Raw genomic sequence first — 21,374 nt, 5'->3', positions numbered from 1 at the left:
GAGTGATGGAGAGAAGTAAAGGAATCTTAAACATTGTCTCCCACCCCCGATTCATTGATTCAGGATGAGGAAAAGAATTAATTCAGAACTCTTGGTGTGTAAAAAGTACTTGCATCTGAAAACACTGGTCCTCTTAAACGCTTAAGAGCACAAAACAAAATCTGCATGTGCTTCAGCCTAGTCTCTGAGAAACAGACGTACTGCATGGTCATAATGTGCAGTTAAAGTATCAGTGGCTAGGCAGTCAGAAAAAAGGAGTGATCCGTGTAATTTCATTTGGATAACCAAAAAATTCTTGACTTCTTACCTTCCAGCTTGTGTACAGTGGATATAGCATGGAGACTCTGAAACAGAGAGAACTTCAGTTAAGTGTGCTCAGTGCGGAATCATTACGAGAGAACTTCTTCCTGGGTGGAATTACACTCTCTCTAAAGGACTTCAACTTAAGCAAGGAGACTGTTAACTGGTATCGACTAACTGCTGTACCCTATCTATGAACTTTTTCCAACACCTGAGTAAGAACAGATGTATTCACTTGTGCTTTGTGCATCTTCCTACTTGAAAATAACTTGTACATCTTAAAATAAGAACCTCTGCATTTCAACAGACATGTTGGACCAACCTTCGTGAAGCCTAATTTGAAGGATTTCTAGAAATCCATTGCTGGATTATTTTTATGCAATGTTATCAAAGCATTATTACAAGTCTTTCTTAAGAGCTGCAGGTAAAGGAAGGTGTTTTTAAACCATCCACAACAGTAAGATGAACAGTTTGACCATGCTGGCTGGTTAAACCATAACTTAATCGTTAGGCTTGGGGATATAATGCATTTTTGCTTTATAATTTTTTTTGTAATCCGTTTTATGTCATTCATGGCATAATGCTGGAGGATATCAAAGAAACTATGTACTTTTAGGATTACACTCATGCTATTAACTAAACATCACAGAAGCAGTGACGGGTAAAATTTCTGTGGCTTCACACACGCCTGTAGAAATTAAGGTTGAAGGGCTGGAAAAATTCTTTAGCATTGCATTTATTTCCAGATGCATGCTTCTCAAAGATTTATTGGAGCGAGTGCCAATAATGGAAGTTGTAAATAATGGTGCCTTATAATTCAAATGCTTCTCTTTTACCTCATTCCTGGTATTTAAATATGTATACACGTTAACTTTCTGCTCCTTAAAGAGGGGTAACGTTCTCATATTTGATAACTTGCAGATTCTAGTAGAAGTCTTTTCCTGAGATGTGTTAATTACAGATAAAATCGCTTATGCTGATCTCCAGTGCAACCTAAAATTTTGTACCCCATCTTCTACCCATGATCTCCAATGCCAGTGAAGACTGTCTGAATGTGATGCCGTAGGAAATGCATCCAGGTTATCAGTGTTTTACAACATTGCAAAAATTCTAGAACTTAAATAACAGCAGTGATTAAATGTATAACAGATTTGGACACTAAATCGAAGTGGCACTTGCACCTACGTTACTTACCTGTACATCCGTGTAAATGATGGCCTCTACGTAAAAAGCACAACTGCTGGATATTTGCAGGCCAGAAATAAGTGGCATTAACAGAACTTTTTGAGCGAGGATTTTGGTTGCACTTTTTTTTTTCCATTTGACAGCAACAGTAATTCCTCTAAAAAAAAATATATATAAAAATTTCAAGCAGCACTAGATTTGAAATATACTGTGATAGTGGAGTACAAATACGACTTACTGTCTCCTGTTAATACCACTGGTTACTTAATTAGGTAGTTTCTGCACTACAGGTATAGTGTTCTTACTCACCTTACTTGGTGTTTAGGGTGACTATGTTCTGTCTAGACAAAGCGATAGAGTTAAGTTTCACACTTTAATGGTAAATGTTGAAGCGTGTTTGAGAAAGGGTGACAGACCGTCAGCGCTGAGTATGACTAGAAGTAAAATTTACAACGATGAATGAAAACTCAATACAGGAACGTCCTCTGCCTCCCCAACACTAAAAAGCTTGTTCAGAATCTGATTTTATTCCCCTGCTACTGACCAATCTCCCTTCAGTACAGAAGCAAGAAGTAAACTTGAATCTCTTGGTGCCTAAAATAGTTATGGTCCAATCTCTTAGGAATTATTGCAATTAAAAAGCTAAGAATATCTTGAATGTTAGAAACTGGGTTGATGCTAATGGACACTAACAACTCCCAAATCCCAGTTTTATTAAGTATCTTCTGCATATTCTTCATTTAGTACATAGCCTGTAAATAGTATTCTATGTAACTGACTAGATATATTTCCTGCTCACTTGATGCTTTTGAGACTTACTCCATTCCATCACTAGAATCACAAGTCACTTAAACACAGGAAAGTAGACTACTGTTTTTGTGAAACGTTCCGTTGTGAAATAAAACGAAAGCAATATGTACTGCCTTTTTCGCAGTTCGCTATTGAAGCACAGTGTCTTACAGCACAAAATACGAATAAACTGAAATAATTTTAAAACGGTTTTGATGGTCGTGTGGTCTCTGGTGAGAAACGCGTGGCGCCGCGTCGCCGCTAGCGCTCGCCCTGACGCACCGCACCTCGGCGGCCCTCAGGGGGCCCCTCAGCGGGCGGGGCGCTGCTCGCGGCCGCGCCGCCGCCGATTGGCCAGCGGCCGGGCGCTGAGGCGGCTTCCGGCGGCAGGCGGGCGGGAAGCGCCGTCCCCTCGCGCCGCTCCCTTCTTTTCCGCCGCCGCCATCATGGGTCGCATGCACGCTCCCGGGTGCGGGGCCGGGCCGGGCCGGGGGCGCGCTGCGGGGCGGCGAGGGGGGACGAGGAAGGACGGGGGGACGGGAGGGAACGGGGCGGGCCCGGCTGCGGCCCCCCGGGGAGCGCCCGGTGCTGCCGGCCGGCGCTGAGCGTGTGCTGTGCTTCCTCCCGCAGGAAGGGCCTGTCCCAGTCAGCGCTGCCCTACCGCCGCAGCGTGCCCACGGTAAGGAGCCTGCTTGTGCAGCGCCGATCTGTCGCTCGTAGTACAAGCTTGAGGAACTCCGGCGTGCCTTCTGTTTGTTAGAGGGGTTTTCACTTCAAATTAAGGCTTACCAAAGCACTAAGCCAGCAGCTGCTTAACTCACCTTGTTTTCCAAGACTGGTCTGGGGGATCTGTTTGCTGACAGAAAGATCAGTTTGTGGTGCGTATAGAAAACCATACACTGAAAAATAGCTCATCAGAACCGGGAAGCTAAAGCACAGGAATATAACTGAAAATAAAATATCGTGAAGCTATGTGAAGTATACTAACATTGCTTAAAGCATTTGGATAATGATTGGGATGCTCAAATGCTATGCTTGGAAAGAACCCTGTGGGTTTGATTTGTTTTCTAAATTGTAATCAACAGAGCATTTCCAAATAAGTCTTTAACCATTTCTATTTTTATAACTTAACAGTGTAAAAAAGGGAGGGGAGGGGGGAAGAAAAACTCTTGGGAGCTGTTGTAGCTTGTGGAAGGAGTTGGGATTACCCAGTTTGTTGGTGTTCTTCCTCTGATAACCACAGAGCAGTGACTCCATTAGCACAATTTAATGCATAAAATAATAGAAAAGACACAGTTCTATCTGGATAGAGATCAAGTTCTTTCATTTTCAATTAATTTGTGTACTTCGAGTCTGACTTCCACTAATCTCTGTAGGTAGTGTAGCAGGGAATGGATGGCTAAATGGTTCTCAGCTTTGCCTTTCTGTCAAAGGCCCAGTTAAAGAGTTCCTTTCCAGTGGCAGTGATTTTTTCTATAAATTTGTTTTCATGTGTTATATCTGGCAGCTAATGATAAAACAGCTGTTTGGAGGCTGCATGGGGTATTTTAAACAGTCTTTCTTCATTCACCTCTGTCTTTCTCCACCATTTTGACTAGCACTATGGATTCACAGAATCTAAATAAGTTTCTGTATCATTAAAAGTATAACTTCTCAGCTGTTTTCTCAAACATTACAAAACAGCTATTTCCATCACATATCATAGCCTTTCATAGTTAGTCTGTGCCTTTGTACTAATAAGTGTTCATCAGTTGTTGTTTTTTTTTTTTGTAATTTTCTTCAGTGGCTGAAACTTACTTCTGATGACGTGAAGGAGCAGATCTACAAGCTTGCAAAAAAAGGCCTGACTCCCTCACAAATTGGTAAGGTTCATGAATAACACCGGAATGTAGGCAAAACACATCTTTCTGACCGTGAAAATGTAATAATTACCTCAACTTGTGTTAAGTATATTAAGAAAACACAGGTTTTCTGTGGTGTGTATGTATTCACTATGTGGATACCACTGGAAGTATGCAGTGTGTCTCTTTCTTGCAAGAAGCATATTTGATGAAGTAGGTATTTTTTCAGTCAGAAATTGTGAGGTGTCTTTAATTTTAGAACCTCTCTTTAAGAGTACTAGTGTGTGCTATTGGGAAGCTTAGTTTCTCCAGTTTACCAGTTCCTGTTTTGACTTTACTGTTAACTTTTAGCTTGGAGCTCCTGAGCAGAATGTTCTAATAGAACACGCTTACTTTAATTCCGAAGTAGTCCCTGAAGTCTTTGTTACCCCCAGAGCAAAGGGTGTTTGTATACCTAGCTTTAACAAGTTCTGCTGAAGATCTCCATGTAGTGTTGTAGCACTTACTGTATTACCTGCCTGTATGTGATGGGTGGGTCAGTTGCCTCTAACATAGCATTTCAGCTTCTGTGAATAGTATTTTGCTCACTTACTGTCTACTGCTGTTCATGGTTTCTACCAGAAAGGTTTAACCAATATTTAGAGAGAACTTTTTTTTTTGGATGTCTGGTGAAATGGACCTTAAAGTAATAACATCTGTTTGTGTAAGGTTTTTCTCTTCAGTGCAGTATGTAAATGTTTGTTTCAGGTGTGATCCTGAGGGATTCTCACGGTGTTGCCCAGGTTCGCTTTGTTACTGGCAACAAAATTTTGAGAATCCTTAAATCAAAGGGACTGGCCCCAGACCTTCCAGAGGATCTTTATCACTTGATCAAGAAAGCTGTTGCTGTTCGCAAGCATCTTGAGAGAAACAGAAAGGTGAGTGTTAATCAAAATAGGAACTCCACTTGTTTTTTCAAATAATACAGTAGTTCCCTTATAACTTCTTAGAATAGATTCTAAAACTTTATGCAACCAATCCTAGGCACCTGGGGAGAGCCCCTCTGCTGTCCTATGCCTTGTTTTGTATCACTATCAACTCTCACATTTTCTGATTTTTCAGTATCACGTTAAGGAGGGGTTTATGAATTTACCATACGCATCGGACTTAGACGGTGGGAGTATGGATTTTGCAGCAGTAGCTTTGGATATTTGACTTTACTAGAGCTCATCTGAAATGTACGTTGCCTAGAAGTCAAAGTAGATCCTGGTTGTAATGCAATGTTATTTTATAGGATAAAGATGCCAAGTTCCGCCTGATTCTGATTGAAAGCAGAATCCATCGTCTGGCTCGCTACTACAAAACGAAGAGAGTACTGCCGCCCAATTGGAAGTAGTAAGTCCTCTATTTTAGGTTATTGTTTTCACTGCAGTCTTCTAGGTCTAGTAAGCAATATGCTGGGTCCTTTGTTAGAAGGATCAAGAGTGCGTTTGTGATCAGACATACAGGTAAACCAGCTTGCAAAGAACAGATATTTTCATATTTATTAACTGGTAAATTCATGGAGCTCATTGCTGGGTAAAATGACTGCTACAACACTTGGAAAAGGAGAGTTGTCTCAATGAGTGAAGCCACTGTGTACTAGACAATTTTTCTAACACTTTACACAAAGCGCGCTCTGTTCTTACTGAGATACTTTTATAGTTTGTGTTAGTCTGAAAATCTGTTGAGAAATGGCTCAGTAGCTGTGGTGACAATTGATAGTCATTTGTAGTTGTCATTTCTCTAGGAAAAAAATAGCCAACGTTGCAGAATTCCTGTAGAAGTCTTAGTCTCAGAACTTTTCTTTCTGAAAAGGCTGAAGTGCAGCCAGCCAGGTTTTTGAACAGGGTTTAGTTCTGTTGTCTATTTGTATTTTAAAAGGAAGGGTGAAGTCTGTTTTTATCCTATATAGAATTTTAAGAATTTTGTGATTAAGCTCAGGACTGGTGGGTAAAGCTTTGAACTGAAGTAGTGGTTTTTGGCAACTGGTTTGTAATAATTGTCCCTGCAATTAATATTTCTCTCTCTCTCTCCCCCTCTTTCTATTTTTCTCTCTCTTTTTAGTGAATCATCGACAGCTTCTGCCCTGGTCGCATAAGAGCTGGCTATGACTTACTGAAAGAATAAATTCCCATTGACTACGTTTGTGCTGTCTCTAAGTGGTTGGTGTCTTACAAACATGGGTCAGTGTCAGGAAGCTAGATGTAAACGGGCGGTTCTCGGACTGAAGCGCAAGTGTGGTGGTGGTTTCCACGTTGCCATCCTACATTTGCACATCTGGGTAGTGGCTGTTGCTGGTCTGGATTAGCCGTAGAGTGTGTGACTGCTAGAACTTGATTTTTGATCTGGTAGATTCAAGTTAGACAAGTAACCTAGTCGTTCACAGCAAGTGCATTTTCTTAATATGGTGCCATTCCTGTGTGTGTCCTGCAGGAAGAACTGGGGAAGAAAACAAAGGCAGGAGGAAAAATTGGAAACTTAAAGGTGGAGAGGAAAGAATTGGGGGTGACGGAGGGAAACAAAACTGGAAAGGTAGATGGGATCATCGTAGGTTAATGTGGATCCATTCCTCTTGAAGAACGGGTGCAGAAAGCTTAAATGGATCTGAAACAGTTCCTGACAGCTGAGGGAAAGAGCATGCCTCTGTGTGCATGTCTGCACACCTGCACAAACCGTTTCAGGACTCCTTGCCCTGTGGATGCCAGCAGGAACTCCTTTTTGAAATGCATCTTCCTGGTCCTGGGACTCCTGTTGCTTCCCTCTGTAGTAGCACTTGCCATAGGTCAACGGATGTTCTGGGTAACTGTTGGTGTCATTTGTAAGTAATTCTAAGAATCATCTTTGAGGTTTGGGTAAATAGAACCGTTTAGCGCTCCTCAGATGCCATGTCTTTGCTGAGGCAGTTCCCCTAAACCCAAAGGGCAGTGGCTGGTCTACAGTCACTGTTACTGAAGTTGTGCCTCCAGGTTCGAAGTAGTTGTGACCCAAGGAGTCATCTTTCTGCTAAAATGCACACGACAGGCTTTTGTGTCTTTTGTAAGATAAAATTTTAAATGGAGGTTTTACTGAGCTGTTGTGACCGGTACTTCTTAAGTATTGGTGCGCTACTTAACTTTTGCTGCATTAAAAGGCATTTAAGTAAATTTAAAATAGGCCTAACGTTTTTTTTAAAGTGTAGTAACTGCTTGCTTAGCCGTAAGAAATGGATCAAAAAGGCACCAGGCTCCAGTTTTGCAGAAAGACAGGTTTCCTGTACTCTGATCGTGAAACTAAATACAGCATTTGGGATTAAGACAGTTTTAAAAGAAGAGCACTGCACTCCAGCTGAACTCTATGAAGCGCTGCTGTCTGGTCCATCTTAAAGTTAGATTGCCAGCTTCCACGTTCTGTCAAGATACCTGCTGTTACTTCTGCGTAACTAGAAATTGGTGAGCTGAAGAAGAGATTTCTCTCTGTTTGCAGCTGACATGTCAATATGGGTCAGTCTTTTTCTTGCTGTTCATTAGTTGTAATGGCCAGCATTTAAAAAAAGTCCTTAAGCTTTCAGCCAGGTGTTTACAAGTGTGAATTTTTGCTTCCATATTGTTTCAGGAATGAAAGAGGAGGCAGAGCTGACAGTGCACAAAGTGTCATTTTTCACTACAAGACAGCATAAGGGTAGCTCTTGCGGAGCTTGAAAGTAGGCAACCCTACACAAGTTCAAGTATAAATGGTTGCCAGATCCTATTAGTGTAGCAACAGCTTTTCCTAAGAGTCTTTGCTAGTGGTTTTCCTTCAGTGCTCCTGGTGTCTGCCTGCCAGGCTCTTGTATTTATCTATTAAGTGTTTTGGGATGTAGTTGCAATAAACTATGAGAATAGAAAAAAAAAAATAAAAAAGTGCTATGGGTCTTTGGGGTTGAGGTACAGCTAACTCCATGAGAACTCTGCAGTCACTTTCAGTAGCCATTTCTCTGAACCAGCTCTGTGTAAATAATTCGAGTACCAGCAGATGGCACTTTGAAACACCAGTTTTAAAAAGTTTGGTATTATGAACAGTGCCACCTAGGGATCAAGCGTGAAGGCAAACAGTCTGTCCACACCGGTGGATAGATTATATTTAATAGTGATGTAAATATATGCAGTGCCAAGTGATATAATGGCTTTGAGCACAGTAGTACTGAAGCTTACGCAACTTATATTTCATGCTACTGCAATATTTTGGTCTCTGCATGTTCTGAGCTGTGTCCTTTTCAGCATGAGTGGCCCCGGCTTGCTGGAGTGGCTGAGGGCAAGTTGCGCTGTGCTCTGGTGTCACCTTGCGTTTCCAGTGGTGCTGAATGTTTCTGACCCTGCCAGAAAGAAAAGGGAATGGCAGGGGTGGCTTGCAGTTGTGGGGTGTGCATCCCAGGAGCAGAGGAGAGGGGGAGTACTGGGTAAATGGTGTACTGTGATGTCGGGAGCGAAGTTATAAAGGGACAGATCCTGGTCCTGCAGTAAGATCAAATCCAGGTGTCGAAGGTACTCCTGAGGACAGAAAGGTACACCATGTTTGCTGCCTCCAGAATTTGGCGTTGGGAGGATGCGGTCCTACAGCATGCCTCTGGAGAGAGGAGCCCGAGGCCAGGGGAACCTGTTGCTGTGAAAGTGCGAGGTAAGTTTAATCTGGGGGGCTGTGGGACAGGACTGTGCCTGGGTGATGGTGAAACTCGTTCAGGTAGTGTCCTACCAGCCAGCCAAGCAGCGGGACTGTCCCAGGCAGCTCAGGACTTGTGCTCCAGCTGCCAACGTCAGCTGGACGTCACACAGGTCATGGCTGCTTGGGAGAACGGTGGAGCCTTTCCTGCCCCTCTGGGTAAAGGTACTATCATTTCCCTTGGATGGAGGGATGTAATAGTAGGAATAAATGCAGATGAAACGCAACAAGCCATCTCTGTCCCACGGTTACCTCCAGGTACCTCTCTGGCCTACTCCTGCCCAGCAGTCTGGGGTGTTCTGTGGGCTTTGGGCAACGCTGCTTTCTTGCTTCCTCCTGTCAAAAAATCTCTTGCCTTCATGGTTTCTTTGTCTTGGCTTGAGTTTCACAAGCTGCGTTTGTTTCAGCCTCATGCCTTGCAGCTTGGCTGAATCTCCACTGTTCTTTGTCTCCTGCTGTCTTTTCGCTCTCCCAGCCATTAGAGATCTGAGTGATTATGGTTTTCTTTCCTGTTCCTGTGTGAGGTTTTTCCTGTGTCATGGCAGGACATGCCTCAGAAAGGAGCACTCTGTTCTTGTGGACCTTGGCACACGGCTTGCCCTGCTGCCTTTGCCTCTCCAGTGCCGTGAGGCCTGTCCTTAGGAGAAACACAGCTGCCGGGCTGTGGGGTTTATGGCAGAGGCTGCTTTCGTTTGGCTCGTAAGCAACTGCTTTTGAAGCTTGGCTGCTGAGGCACCCTGCCCTCTTGCAGAGCTGCTGGTAACTGGCATTATTTGCCATTCCCATGAGTTAAGGAGGGAACGGATGGTTTTCCTTCTGTTCTGAAGTTCTCCGCTGGACATGGCACAGACACAGGGACAAGGGAGTTGTTTGGGATATATATATATAGGTTGTTTTTTCCACTCAGATAGCCAGCCATTTCATTTTTCTTCTGGTGGGCACGAAGCTCTTCCTTCCGTTGCCTTTCTTTGGCCTCAGCCTTTGCCTTTCTTTTCATTGTTCCAAGTTTCTATGCGTTCTCTGTGTTTGCCCTGATAATTCTGTAGTTTGTCCTGAAATGGTAAGTCCAGAAAGGTGAGTCTTTATTCCTATTGTTAAAATAATAAGTGATTGCCACACGCAAATTCTATGTTTGTTTTTAGAGAGAGATTGGGAGGTAACTGTTAGGGATGGGGAAAGATTAACCCTGACAGGAACTTAAGAGAAAGCTTTGATTTGGTCATGTCCAGAGGACTCCCTCAGAGCTAAATATTTGCTCCTCATTGAGGATTTTGTGACTAGTTTCCCTGTGGATGCAAAAAAAAACCAAAAATTCCTTACCTCTGTCACTTTTTCTAATCAATAGTTCTGTTTACAAGTACTTCTGTGAAAACTAAGCAACTCTTCTTGTAATAATTTGTTTCAAGTAAGGAAAATTAAATACCAATTATTCTGGTAAGTCATTACCACTGCTGGAAATAGATTTCTGAACCTGAAAAGGGCAAAAAAAAATAGTATCATCCAAGCTATAATGCAATTGTTACAAGAAAAAAAAAGTTTGTAAATGTATGGCTGCAAGTGTATGTTCTACTTTTTCTTGAAAACACCTTTTAAAGTGTTTCAGTTTCTGCCTGTGAGACTTTTAGAGCTTTCAACTCAAAATCACTGCGTGTGAGTTAATCCCAAATAGCACAATGTGGGTGAAACGTATGTTCTGATTTTTCTGTGTGAAGGGTTGTGTGTTACTTTCTGCCACTGTTTTCAGTGTCACTTAAGTTCATGAAAAACAATGTAGTTAAAAAGCACTGCACGTGTTTCTCCAAACTCAAGGGCCTATTTCTTTCTATGTTGCCATTTAAATAAAGAGCAGTAGGGCCTACTGAATTCACCAAAGGCAGGTTTGGTACTCCCACAGCTCTGGGGTAGCTGGTGGTTCTGGTTGAAACCAATGTTGCTTCACGTTCACGCAGTTGTTTTGTTTCATTTTCAGTGCTAGGATCAAACTGGTGAAAAAATGTGCTCTGTTGCCGGGAAGTCCCTTCAATGCCTGCATCATTTGCATGACAATTCGCTGCCGTGCCTTGGTAACGTCCCTCGTCCAGCTCCTACCTTGGCAACAGGAAACGGTTCAGCACTGGTCGCTGCACAAATGGGATGTCTGTGAATGTCCTTTCCTTGCTTCCCGAGGATTTCTAGGCATGCTTGCAGTTGGATACATGTCTTTCCTCACTCCTCTCCACCGTCTCCTGCTTTTAGGATGAATTTTCCTTCTGGTTAGAAACCTGTGAGCCTTAAAATGGTCGGTGTTGCTGACTAGCACAAGTTCTTTCCTGCCACCGCAGTACGCAGTGAAGACATTGACCAGTGCTGAGTTAGTAACCAGCGTTGCATCGGCACAAAGGTTAATGTTAGCGGCAGAGCAGTATGTACTGGGTGTGAGGATAAATGGTAGCGCTGTCCTGCAGGACGTGGTCACTAGAGTAGAAGTTCTGGTGGTTCTGGGGGCTTGCTCAGTACTTAGGACAAAAGGAGGTGAGGTACGGTCTGTTACATCAACCTGCGAGCTGGAGCTAGTGTGGCAAGTAATTATGTTGGCTGTGCCTGAGGCAAGTGGTGTACCTACATTAAAAGATCACCTGAGTTTTCTAGTGAGTGCTGGTTTTACAGACTGATATTTTATTCCCTTTGAGGCTGCTCGCTCAAGACCCCTTTTCAGGTCAGAATTCTCCTTCTTCAGAGCCAAGAAGGGGCTTTCAAGTTTAGTGCAGCTGTCAGGGATCAATCTCTTTTACAGCTCCTTCAAGTTCTTTATGATGCAGATGAATAATTTCTGTAGATCCTGAGCCCTGTGTTATGCCAGAGCGGGAAGAGGGTGGCTGGTGTTTTGAACTGTAGAAGCTGTTGACTGACTGGGTGAAATAACCAGTGACAGCCATTAAAAATTGATCAGGTTAAATGAACTTGGGGAGGATCCAAATCTCAGAGGATCAGTTCTGATGGTGAAGGCATTTGAGATTTGCAGGGAAGAGGATGGAAACATATTTCTCAGTATAACGTACGCTATTGGATGCTGTGACACACCGAAAGCTGTGGTGAAATTCGGGCTGTTAACATATTTCCTTGTGGTATTTCTTGTGTTTTTAGGTTTTTTAACAGTGGAAAAATTGTAGCATCTTTTCCTTGAACTCAAGTCCACCCCACCTTGCTCAGCTCTGACATTCTTGGAAAAACTAGGGCTATAAATTAATGACTCTTCAGAAACTGCTAACATAGTAACACTTATTTTCTGCATTGGGTATTCCATTTAAAACTCAAACTCGTCCTACAGATAAGTCCTTAGGCTTCACTTCAGTAGTGATTCCTGGTAACTTTCTTTAGCAATGAAGTCAGATCTGGGTTCTCCTTGTTTTAGTATTTTGCCATTCAGATCCATTGTATTTGGAAGGCATGATGAGACTAATACCTAAAATTTGTATTTTGGTAGCTCCTGTCAATCACGGATCTCAAAAACCTATCTGATTACCAAATGAAGCTGACATCCTGTGATGCAGAGGGAGGTAACTGTTTGAGTGGTACCAAGTACTATGATTACACTTGATGGTGTTGTGTAATGTCCAGGATAGCTTCTGGAGAAAGTGTTTGGTTTTCTGCAGCTCACCAAATGTGAGTGCAGCTTCAGTGCTGCTATAACACCATTTTACCAGTGTCTAGCTCTTGCGCAGTGCTTTGACCCGTGCATTTCAGTGCTTTCTTTGTGTGGGGATAGAGTGCTGCTCACTGTTCCTCACCCTTTACCGTGAGACAGACACTAAGCAGAGAAATAGTTTGCCTGGGGGCAGCAGGAGTGCTAGGTATGGGAGCTCCTATGCTCTGGGTCCCCCCGTGTCCTGCCTGGTGAACCTATAATGAAGTTACACTTTAACCAAAGATGGGTGTTTATACGCAAATGGGTGTGTGGTGTACAGCTGAGCATGGAAGCAGTTTAAAGTGACATTCGGGGCATAAACTCTGGCACTCAGTCCTGACACAGGGTACTGTAGTGTGATGCTTGGTGGGCAGCAGTGGGCAGTTACTGATGCCCCTGGTGACACTGATGGATGTGCAAGGTTGAGAGTGAAGGTAACAATTCCCCAACCTTTTCCTGTCCTAGGTGGGGGCCTAGTCTCCTTCCTTGACAGAGTGCCAGGGAAATGGACCCAAATGTGGTCTCAGAGCTTTGTCTACATGGCTGTGCTCCTGCGGGGCACGTAGCTCCATGCTCCTACCAGCTCAGAGCAAGCCATGACGTGGTTGTCCTCTGCTATCTTGTCTTCCTGTGTACGACAGTTTCAGATATCGCAGAGCAGGATATATAAGGCAGGAGAAGTTAGGAATTTAGTCCTGTTGTACAGCTGAGACGCCGACACTTCTCACTTCTCAAGCCTCTTGACTTTCAAGCTCAGTGGTAAAGTACTGCACAGCTGTCCCCTCGGTTTAGCTGCTTAATATCTGGGCTTCCCCTTACCTCTTGGATAGAGGTTATGTTTCAGTGGACTCTAGAAATGTTCTATTTGTGTGGAACTTAGCAAACATCAGTACCTTCTGCAGTTGTGTAATAAAAATCTGAGGGTCACAAATTGGTCTGGTGAGAGGTTCTGTTTCAGGTAAGGATTCCCATCAGCCTTGCTTCTGATCCGAAGATCAAACTTAACAGGGCTGAATGTGAGTGGTTTAATGAAACAATGTTCTTCACACAAAGCACCTGCTGCAGTGTTGTTTGGTATTAAACGGCAGTAAAATTCTCCCCAACGAGTTTGGAAGCCTGTCTGAAAGAATGATAATGGGAAGTGTCATAGTGCAACCACCAATGGTAGATACAGTTTAACAAAACGGAGCCTTTGACTTGAGTTGATCACAAAGATCGATAACCCTGTGGCACGCTGCAGTTTAGCACTGTTTACACAGCTTGTAGTTTAGGTTGAGAGCATTCCTTTTGCTGTTGCATACACGTGCGTATTTTGCGTTTTCATTCCAGTGTGCCACATGATCAACAACCATGTTAAACTGGAGTATTTTGCTCATGTCACCTACTCTGCAGGGAAACAGTTGGTCCAGTGAAATGGCATTTGGGACGATGATGCTGAGAGTTCCTCCCAGGTAGCTGTTAACAGCACACATATTGAACGCCAGGCAGCTATTTGCAATGGCTACTCTACAGAAACACACGAAACTAAGCACCTATTCCAGAAGGCAGCAGTGACAGCGGTGAGCATCAGGCAAAACTCAACACCAACAGTAAAGCAGAAGTGCTGGGGGGTTACACAGACTTTATGTGGCTGGATTTGATTCAACTGCTGAACTCGGCATGGGAACTTTCACAAGAGCTGCTTCATGGATTGCGTAATGCTCCACATCTGAGCTCACGCAAATGTGCAAGAATTTTGGTTCATGTATTTTAGCCAGTCTTAAAAAGCAGAGCTATTATTATTCAGAATAACCTGACTAATAAGCATTCCTCTCTGCATTCTGACTTCTAATCTTCAAACATTTGAGACGACACATTAGTGGTGATAGAAAGCAAGCCCTGTTAACATCAGACTACAGAGCAGGCACAAGCACCTGATGTGTGCCAAGGTACTGGCTGTCAGTACAACTTCAGTCTTCATATTCCCTCCCGCGTGAGCTGGAGATGGTAGGAATTTCACATCTACAAAAATGTGACAGGCTGTGGGTTATAATTGTGATGTGCGTTTGGAGCAGTGGCTTTTTTTTCTGGTCCCTGAGTAGTCCTGCACTTACTGAAGTACAGAGCCGCATCGGGGAGCATGTTAGAGTGCCTGCCGTCCTGATGTGCGTTATTTGGAGCTTTCTCTGACGTGTGCCAGAGAGATAGCTGGGGTGCTCTGAGTGCTCTCTCTTCCATCACTGCCCTTCCAAGACAACGCATCCTGGAGATCTGCTGAAGACATCTCCTTACCTGGCTAAAAGTCTTTGTCAGAAGTAGCAGTGCCTGGCTCCACAGCATCTATCCCCAGAGGGCACAAAGATGGGCTGTCTGATTGCTGTACTCCCGTTTCTGGCGGGCTCACACTGACCCCTGCATCAGTCACGCAGGCAGCATCCTGTTGAAATGCAGTTTCCCTTGCTGCAGTCCTTTTAACGCACAAGCTAAGAGTCAGCTTAAACAGAAGCCTTCCGCTTAAGTTGCAGACATTTACTTCTCCTTGCCAGGAATTTTGTTCTGCTGTCAAACAAGAAACCACAAGCCATTTATCCGTTTGGATGTAGGACAAAATAACTGTCTTTTCAATTACTCAAGTAGCTGGTGAATTACACTTGTGTAGATCGGTAGCTGGACTTTACCGAATCAGTGAAAACCTTTGTCGTGTTGCAAATTGGTCTGTGTTCAGTTCTTTCCGTACAATCCTGATGTATCTTGCCCTTTCTATGGCCTTTAAGTGCCCTTCTCTTTCTCCTTTTTTTTTTTTCCCCCCCAAAACACCGGTTCTCTCTGTGCTTTTCTTCAGCATCTCTAGGTGGCATGACCATGCTGCAAATGAAGTCGTGACTGCTGTGCCAACAGGTAGTTCTGGTGGCAATGATCTAGCTCAGCGGCGGTCCCACAGCCTGGGACTCTGGCAGGGAGCGCAGTCTGCCTTCCTTTGCTGTTCCAGCTGTGGTCCCTCTGGATAAAGTAGATTCAAGCTAACCTTAGCTATCACTGCCCATCTTAAATTGCAGGCATCTCTTTGTGGAGGAGGAAGGGGAAACATGTTTATTGCCTAGTTTTTTGCCTTAGTTTCGCAAACACAGGAACGGGCCCTCTCACAGCTGCCAGCATCCAGGCTGGCTCCTGGTAATGGGAACCTTCACCGATTCTGTGGCTCAGGAAAGAGCCAAACCTCACACGTGTTGACGGGGGCTTCACCTCGCCGTGCTCTAGGGGTGAAGATCGTGTGAAGAATGTCTTTGGACATGTTCCCTGTCCACCAGGTGCTGGGCTGTTTTCTGCTCACTGATCCCCGTCCTGCCACCAACACCTTTGACACCCTCGGCAGCACCAAAGTGAGTGGGTGCAGGGCTCACAGCTCGCTCTGTGCTGGGGAAGGCTTGTCCCCTCAGCAGGCATTCAGTCTGTGCTCAGCAACCCACCGAACCTGGGGAACTGCATGGGATGAGCTCCTGGGTCCTGCGGCTCCCACCAGTGCCTTTTCTGGGGAACGCTTCCCCTCCCTGCTGTGTGTCCCACACAGGTCAGTGGTAAAAAGAGAGAAGGCCGAGAGGAACACGCTGCGGGCTGGAGGAATGCCTTGCTGTGCCCTGGGGGCGTGCAGGACACAGCCCGGGCAGCCCTGCGAGGGGCAAGTCAAAAAAAAACCAGAGAATTAGGACAATGAGCCTTATATGTAGCAGCATCATAGTTCCTCTCAAAGGGGTGCCAAAGCACTTTGGGGATTTCTTAGTAGTTTTTTTTCCCCGTTTTATGGCTGTTCAAATGTTTCCTCCCTCATTCTTGAATCACTCTGAGTGCTTTTCTTGTGCTAGAGTTAGTTCTTCGGGATAATTGAGCGGTCATTGGTTTTGCTTTTATTTTTTCCCTTCCCTTTGTCTTTTAAATGTCTACCACACTATTACAGCAGTATTGTCATCTTTGAAATGATGTTTTTATGAACCATAGGTCTTTTAAAGTTCAAACTTGCTACAAAAGCAAAATCCAAATGGCACTACACTCCATGGAGAATTACGAGCGTGTTAGGTAAGGCTGTGGCTTCTGTTCTTACTGAAATAACTCTAATAACAAAGACATCTTTCTTCGAAGCAGCTTCCCTCAATTACCTTTTTGTTGTTGCTAATGTTAATAATTCAGTACGTGGAAGCAAAGCCTTAAGAGGGACATAAACACTTTACGTCCTGACGAGCACGATGGACATTCTGATTTTCAATTCCCGTGATAAACGCAGTCTGTGTTTGTCAGGCTGTGGTGTGGCCTCAATAACTCTGGGGCATTAAGTGCCGCTACATCAGGCTGCCTTAGGAAGCTCGCGAGAGGACAGTGCTGTGTGTCAAGTGCTAGGCCGTTGGGCAGTTTGTCTTAACTTTTTAGACTCATTTATTCAGTCCTCTGGAAAAGCCTTTTACCACTGCGCTGTACATCATGTTGCCTGCTATTCCTGGTTAGTAAAGAGTTCTCAGGGAAGGCGTTGGGAGCAGCGTGTTTTGCACAACGATAGTTACGTGGGGCTGCAATATGGGGAGCTTTTGGCCTAGCTGCCACTCAGGCCGCATCTGTCGAGTTCAATTCCTTGTGCCCCATCCGTCTGTGGGAGGGTGCGGAGGTGTTGGCCTCAGCCGGAGAGCTTCTGCGCGCTTATATATAAGTGCAGCCTGAAAGGTAAAATCCGGGTGGTGCTTCATCACGTATCGAACCAGTTCAGCGCTTACCTTCCCACCTTGAGGAGCGCTCTTGCTGCGAGGTTGTGATGGCCAGCGGTTAAAACGAAGGCCTGAGGTCAGTGTTGTTTCTCTTTGGTGCTCAGCCTCTGCCACAGTTTTGCCTCGAGCTGGTTGTTTTAGGCTGAGGGAGGAAATGGCAAACCCATGCAGCCGGGGGTAGCTAGCGGCTCAATTTCTGCTTGTTGAAGTCGATCTGTTTGGTTGGCCGTGATTCTAGATTTCTTCATAAATTCTGGGTGTGGAAATAGAGGCACAAAAACGCAGAGTATAAATTAAGAGCATTTTGGCCCCTATTGTTTAGTTTGTCCTTGGCTTGGCCCACTCCTAATTACCGCCTGGTTACTATTGCTATTATTCTTGTTTAATGAGATAATCCAAATAATCTCATTTCAGTTTCACAGATCATTAGATCCAGCACACTTATTAATAAGGCATTTGTGAGTTCTTTATGTCCACTCAGCTGTTTTCAGCCCTCCTCTTATCCTCCGTAAAGAAGAGATGTGCCGAACACTTTGGAGTGGAATATGTTTCTTTAAACTAGTAGCACCTGTCACTACCCGTTGGTTAAACGGCAGCTTCACTTTGTCAGTGGAGGTAGTAAAAATATTGTGCATCCTGGGCAGAGGCACTGGCTGTGCTCATGAAGGAGCGTCCTTCCCAAGGAGGGGAGCGCTGCAGCCCTCTCCTGCTGAGCGGGGTCACCTTCCCGGCACAGACGGGAATGCACAGCAGGTGCAGGGCTATTTCGCTCCACTGACGGCAGGATGGGAGGGAGCAGGGACATTCTCGTGCCTGCTTTGCAATGGCAATCAGAGGCAGGGAAACACGAGGGGGACCATCTAGCTGGTTGCTTCCCCACCTTCTAGGCGGCGTGTTTACCCATGCAGCCCATTCCACGTTCTTCACGAGTCTCCCCGGGGCGCGTCAGCCACAGATGTGTGCCCCATGCCTCATTTGCTGTTTTTAAGATCCTCACTGGTGAGATGCGCCTCGGAAGCAGGGAGTGTGGATCAGGTACATCTGGCAGGATGGCAGGGAACATAGGTGTGTGCCCTTGGTTAAAATATTTGCAGTCCTCTGTCACGTTTCCCGCTGGTACTAATATCTGCAAATGCTTTCTAATGCTGTGGCTTGGATTGTGCTTTTGTTTAGAGCTAGTGAAGGGGTGGTTGGCTATCCATGCTCGTGCTGGGACACTGTCGTTGCAAACAGTGACAATTCTCTGAAGGCTTGAGCCAAGCAGGTATAGGTGTGGCTGTGCTTTTGTGCCAACAGCGAAAAAAGCTCTAGTTTTCATGCACGTGTATAGAATTAAACGCAAACAGCAATGAATGGTATGCTACTTTTGGTAGGGTGAACCTGTAACTCTGGAAGATGTACGTTCCTCCATTCTTGTCAGCGGGCTGCTGGCTGTGACAGTCCTCGCACCAAAACTGTCGTAATTTGGCACTGTGGTTCGAAGATAGACCTACGTCGTTGACTCAGAACGGCAACCAAACAGTGAAATGACAAAAGGAGAAAGGTTAGAAAAATCAACCCTATTTCATGGTTAAATAAACTGGCATGGGCTGTCTGAGCAGCTGCGGGTGCTTTGATTAGATTTCCTGAGGCTTCTCCCTGCTGTGTGAGCCGCGGGTGTCTGTGACAGAAATGGAGAGAGCTGCTGGAAATGACTGGGGGCTGGAGGCTTTGCCCTAGCAAGCCGTGCGTGGCACGCAGGCCACAGCCCATAGTTCTTTTACAGCTCAGACTTGCTACAAAGGCAAGATCAAACCCACACTGTAGTCAACAGCTGATGAATTGTCAGTGCCCAGTGAAGCCCTTTTTCCCAGGAAAAACTCCGTCTGCTGCACTCCTGATCACCTTAGGCCTGTCTTCACTGCTAGAACACTTTGAAGTTCAGCTCAAAGCATTGCCTCTAGTCCAGCCTGCATTCACATGCAGAAGTCTTTAGCTTGGTTAAGTGCTAGCTCTTCAAGGAAACGTTTCCTCGAGGCTTGCTTTATGTTGCAGTGGGGACGAGGGCTGTGGATTTCCCGTTTGACACCAGTGCTGCTTAAGGAGGATTTAGCAGTCTCTTCCTTGGCACTTGTTCCTGTCCTTTCACTGCCCTTTCTGCAGTGTTGGCAAGGTTACTGATGCAGCAGGGTGCTTGGTTGGAGTGAGAACTCATAGTCTGGGAAGAAAAAAATCATTGTAAAACGTGTTAGGGATCAGTTTGGTGTATTTCTTTTCTTTGGCACTGCAAAAAATAGCTTTGACAGAGAGCGGTGCAAAGGCAGGAGCAAATCCCTGCCCAAGAAGAGACAGGGATTGCATGAGGTTGACTTTCCTGTTTGGTATGGCCAGAAAAGGTGAGCTACCCCAGGCTAACACCACCCGCACTTACCTTACAGCGCTGTCACCGCAGTTGCACCAACGCTGCTGGCTGCAGGGTCGCACGCAGAGTCACTCGGAGCAGCTTCCAGGCATGACACCAGCGTGTGCCAGCTCTTCTCAACCTCCACACAAGCCACGCTGCTGCGTGCTGCAGCCTGAGCAGTGTTTCTGACTCTCCTTACGCACAGATTTTTGACGAGCAGGGAAGGAGCTTAAGGGTAGTTAATCCGAGTAAACGCTGTGGTGAAAATAAGGCCCTTACCTCAGCTGCCACTCAGGGCTGTTCCGTCCCTCCCAAACCTATTGACTTCACTGTCCTTCAACGGCAGCCAATATTCTTCTGACATAGACTACAGCAGAGAGATTTAATTGATCTGTAATGACAGGCCTCCTTGTAGGAACTGGCCTTCTGTTCTGTGTAAGTGGATGGCAATCTGCCTCCTATCAGCAGACTGGTTCCCTTGGGGAAACAGTCTCGCAGTTCTTCCCAAATTCCCCTTACGCTACCGGCTATGGGCATCTGTGTGAGAAGTCTCTTCTCTCCTCAAGATTTGCTACATTGCTGCACATTTTTTTCTCTTAATTAATTTCTTTCAGCTCTGTCAGTGTACAGGATAATTAAATGCTTCAGTATCTTGTCATAAAAATGCCACTTTTCAGAGGAATTGTCTTAATGAGCCTGTTTTTCAGTGTAGCAGAAGCCCATTTATTAGCCCAGTGTATATTTTTAGAGCATGGCATTAGTCAGAAAAGCCCGTTAGATCGTTATACAAGTGGCTGAATCAGCAAACTGTATCTGCTGCTATCCTGTCAAAGCAATAACGTTAACATTATCAAAGTGATTAAAAGCCATTCATTCATTTTGCATTTGAGTTGACAAGTTCATTCCTGTAGAGGCACACAGTATGAAGCTGTAAGAAAGGAAATCTGAAAGCTCATCATATATCTCAACCTGAAGATCTACTGGCGTGTGACAGATGCAATCAAAATATGACAATTGAGTGAAATATTGGACGCCTCTGTTCTGCCGTGTGGCAGGTTGTCAGTGGCAGAGCAAAATGAGTCTTAGCCTGGGACACTTTTTTTGTAAGGACGTGTGTCTTTATGCTGTGACTTTAAAAAGAAAGTTGTGTGTGTTTGAATAGGGCAGGGTTTCCGTAAGAGTCATCAGCCTTCATCTCTGGGTCACCCTCCTGGAGCTTCAGAGCAGCAGTAGTGCTGCTGGTCTTCCCTCGAGGGGTGTTACGGGGTGGGTTTGACTGGTGGGTTCCCCGGCTCCTTAGGCTCCCAGGGTAGCTGTTGAGGGCCGGGTATTTTAGATGCAGTTCTCGGCCTTGGCATGGGGCTGTTGTTTGTCCAGGGTTATTCATATTTAGAGGAGAAGTTAGAGGAAGGATTGACACCGATGCCATGACCTTTCTGAAAAAGCAGAGTGGACAGAAAGGTTCAATTTCTAGGGGCTGCCCTGGGGAGATGGCTCAATTAACTTGTTTGTAAAAGGTGCAGGAAACACAAATTCTTCCTCTGGGCAGTGTGATTGTAAAATGCATTGAAGTTGGAAGAGCAGTCAGTATGTCTAAGGCACGAGTTCATGTTGTGACTTAAGGGAAATGTGCCCATCATTGTTCTGCAGGGTGTCGAGTACTAACTACATCATGTGCCATGCCCCAGCCAGACTATGTTCTATGAGCTCTGGGCTGTTATAGTCTGAATTTCCAGCTGTCAAAAGTAAGTTATCAGCTGCCGCTTGGTGTTTTCAGATAAACTGGGAGC

General features: G+C 44.9%; 2 protein-coding genes across 5 annotated transcripts in view; both read left to right on the top strand.

The window, feature by feature from the left end:
• The window catches only part of PIK3C2A (phosphatidylinositol-4-phosphate 3-kinase catalytic subunit type 2 alpha), a 49,545-nt gene extending 47,064 nt beyond the window's left edge, over positions 1-2,481 (top strand). For all 4 annotated transcript variants that reach the window (XM_080595754.1, XM_080595757.1, XM_080595755.1 and 1 more), the window contains exon 33: positions 315-2,481. In XM_080595754.1, the coding sequence (XP_080451880.1) occupies positions 315-497 (183 nt within the window). In that variant the 3' untranslated portion in view covers positions 498-2,481. The remainder of the gene's footprint in view (positions 1-314) is intronic.
• A 154-nt stretch (positions 2,482-2,635) lies between these two features.
• Positions 2,636-6,279, top strand: RPS13 (ribosomal protein S13). Its single transcript, XM_080595894.1, has 6 exons — positions 2,636-2,743; positions 2,905-2,953; positions 4,058-4,136; positions 4,863-5,032; positions 5,389-5,489; positions 6,201-6,279. Exons 1-6 carry the CDS (start codon positions 2,721-2,723, stop codon positions 6,232-6,234), a joined length of 456 nt encoding a protein of 151 aa, XP_080452020.1. The 5' UTR covers positions 2,636-2,720; the 3' UTR covers positions 6,235-6,279.
• Positions 6,280-21,374: the final 15,095 nt, after the last annotated feature.

Source organism: Anser brachyrhynchus (assembly GCF_964034855.1).
Source record: "Anser brachyrhynchus genome assembly, chromosome: 5".
In the NCBI taxonomy this organism is placed as follows: Eukaryota; Metazoa; Chordata; class Aves; order Anseriformes; family Anatidae; genus Anser; species Anser brachyrhynchus.
The sequence above is the reverse complement of the archived record's forward strand: the minus strand, read 5'-3'. Positions and strand labels throughout refer to the sequence as shown.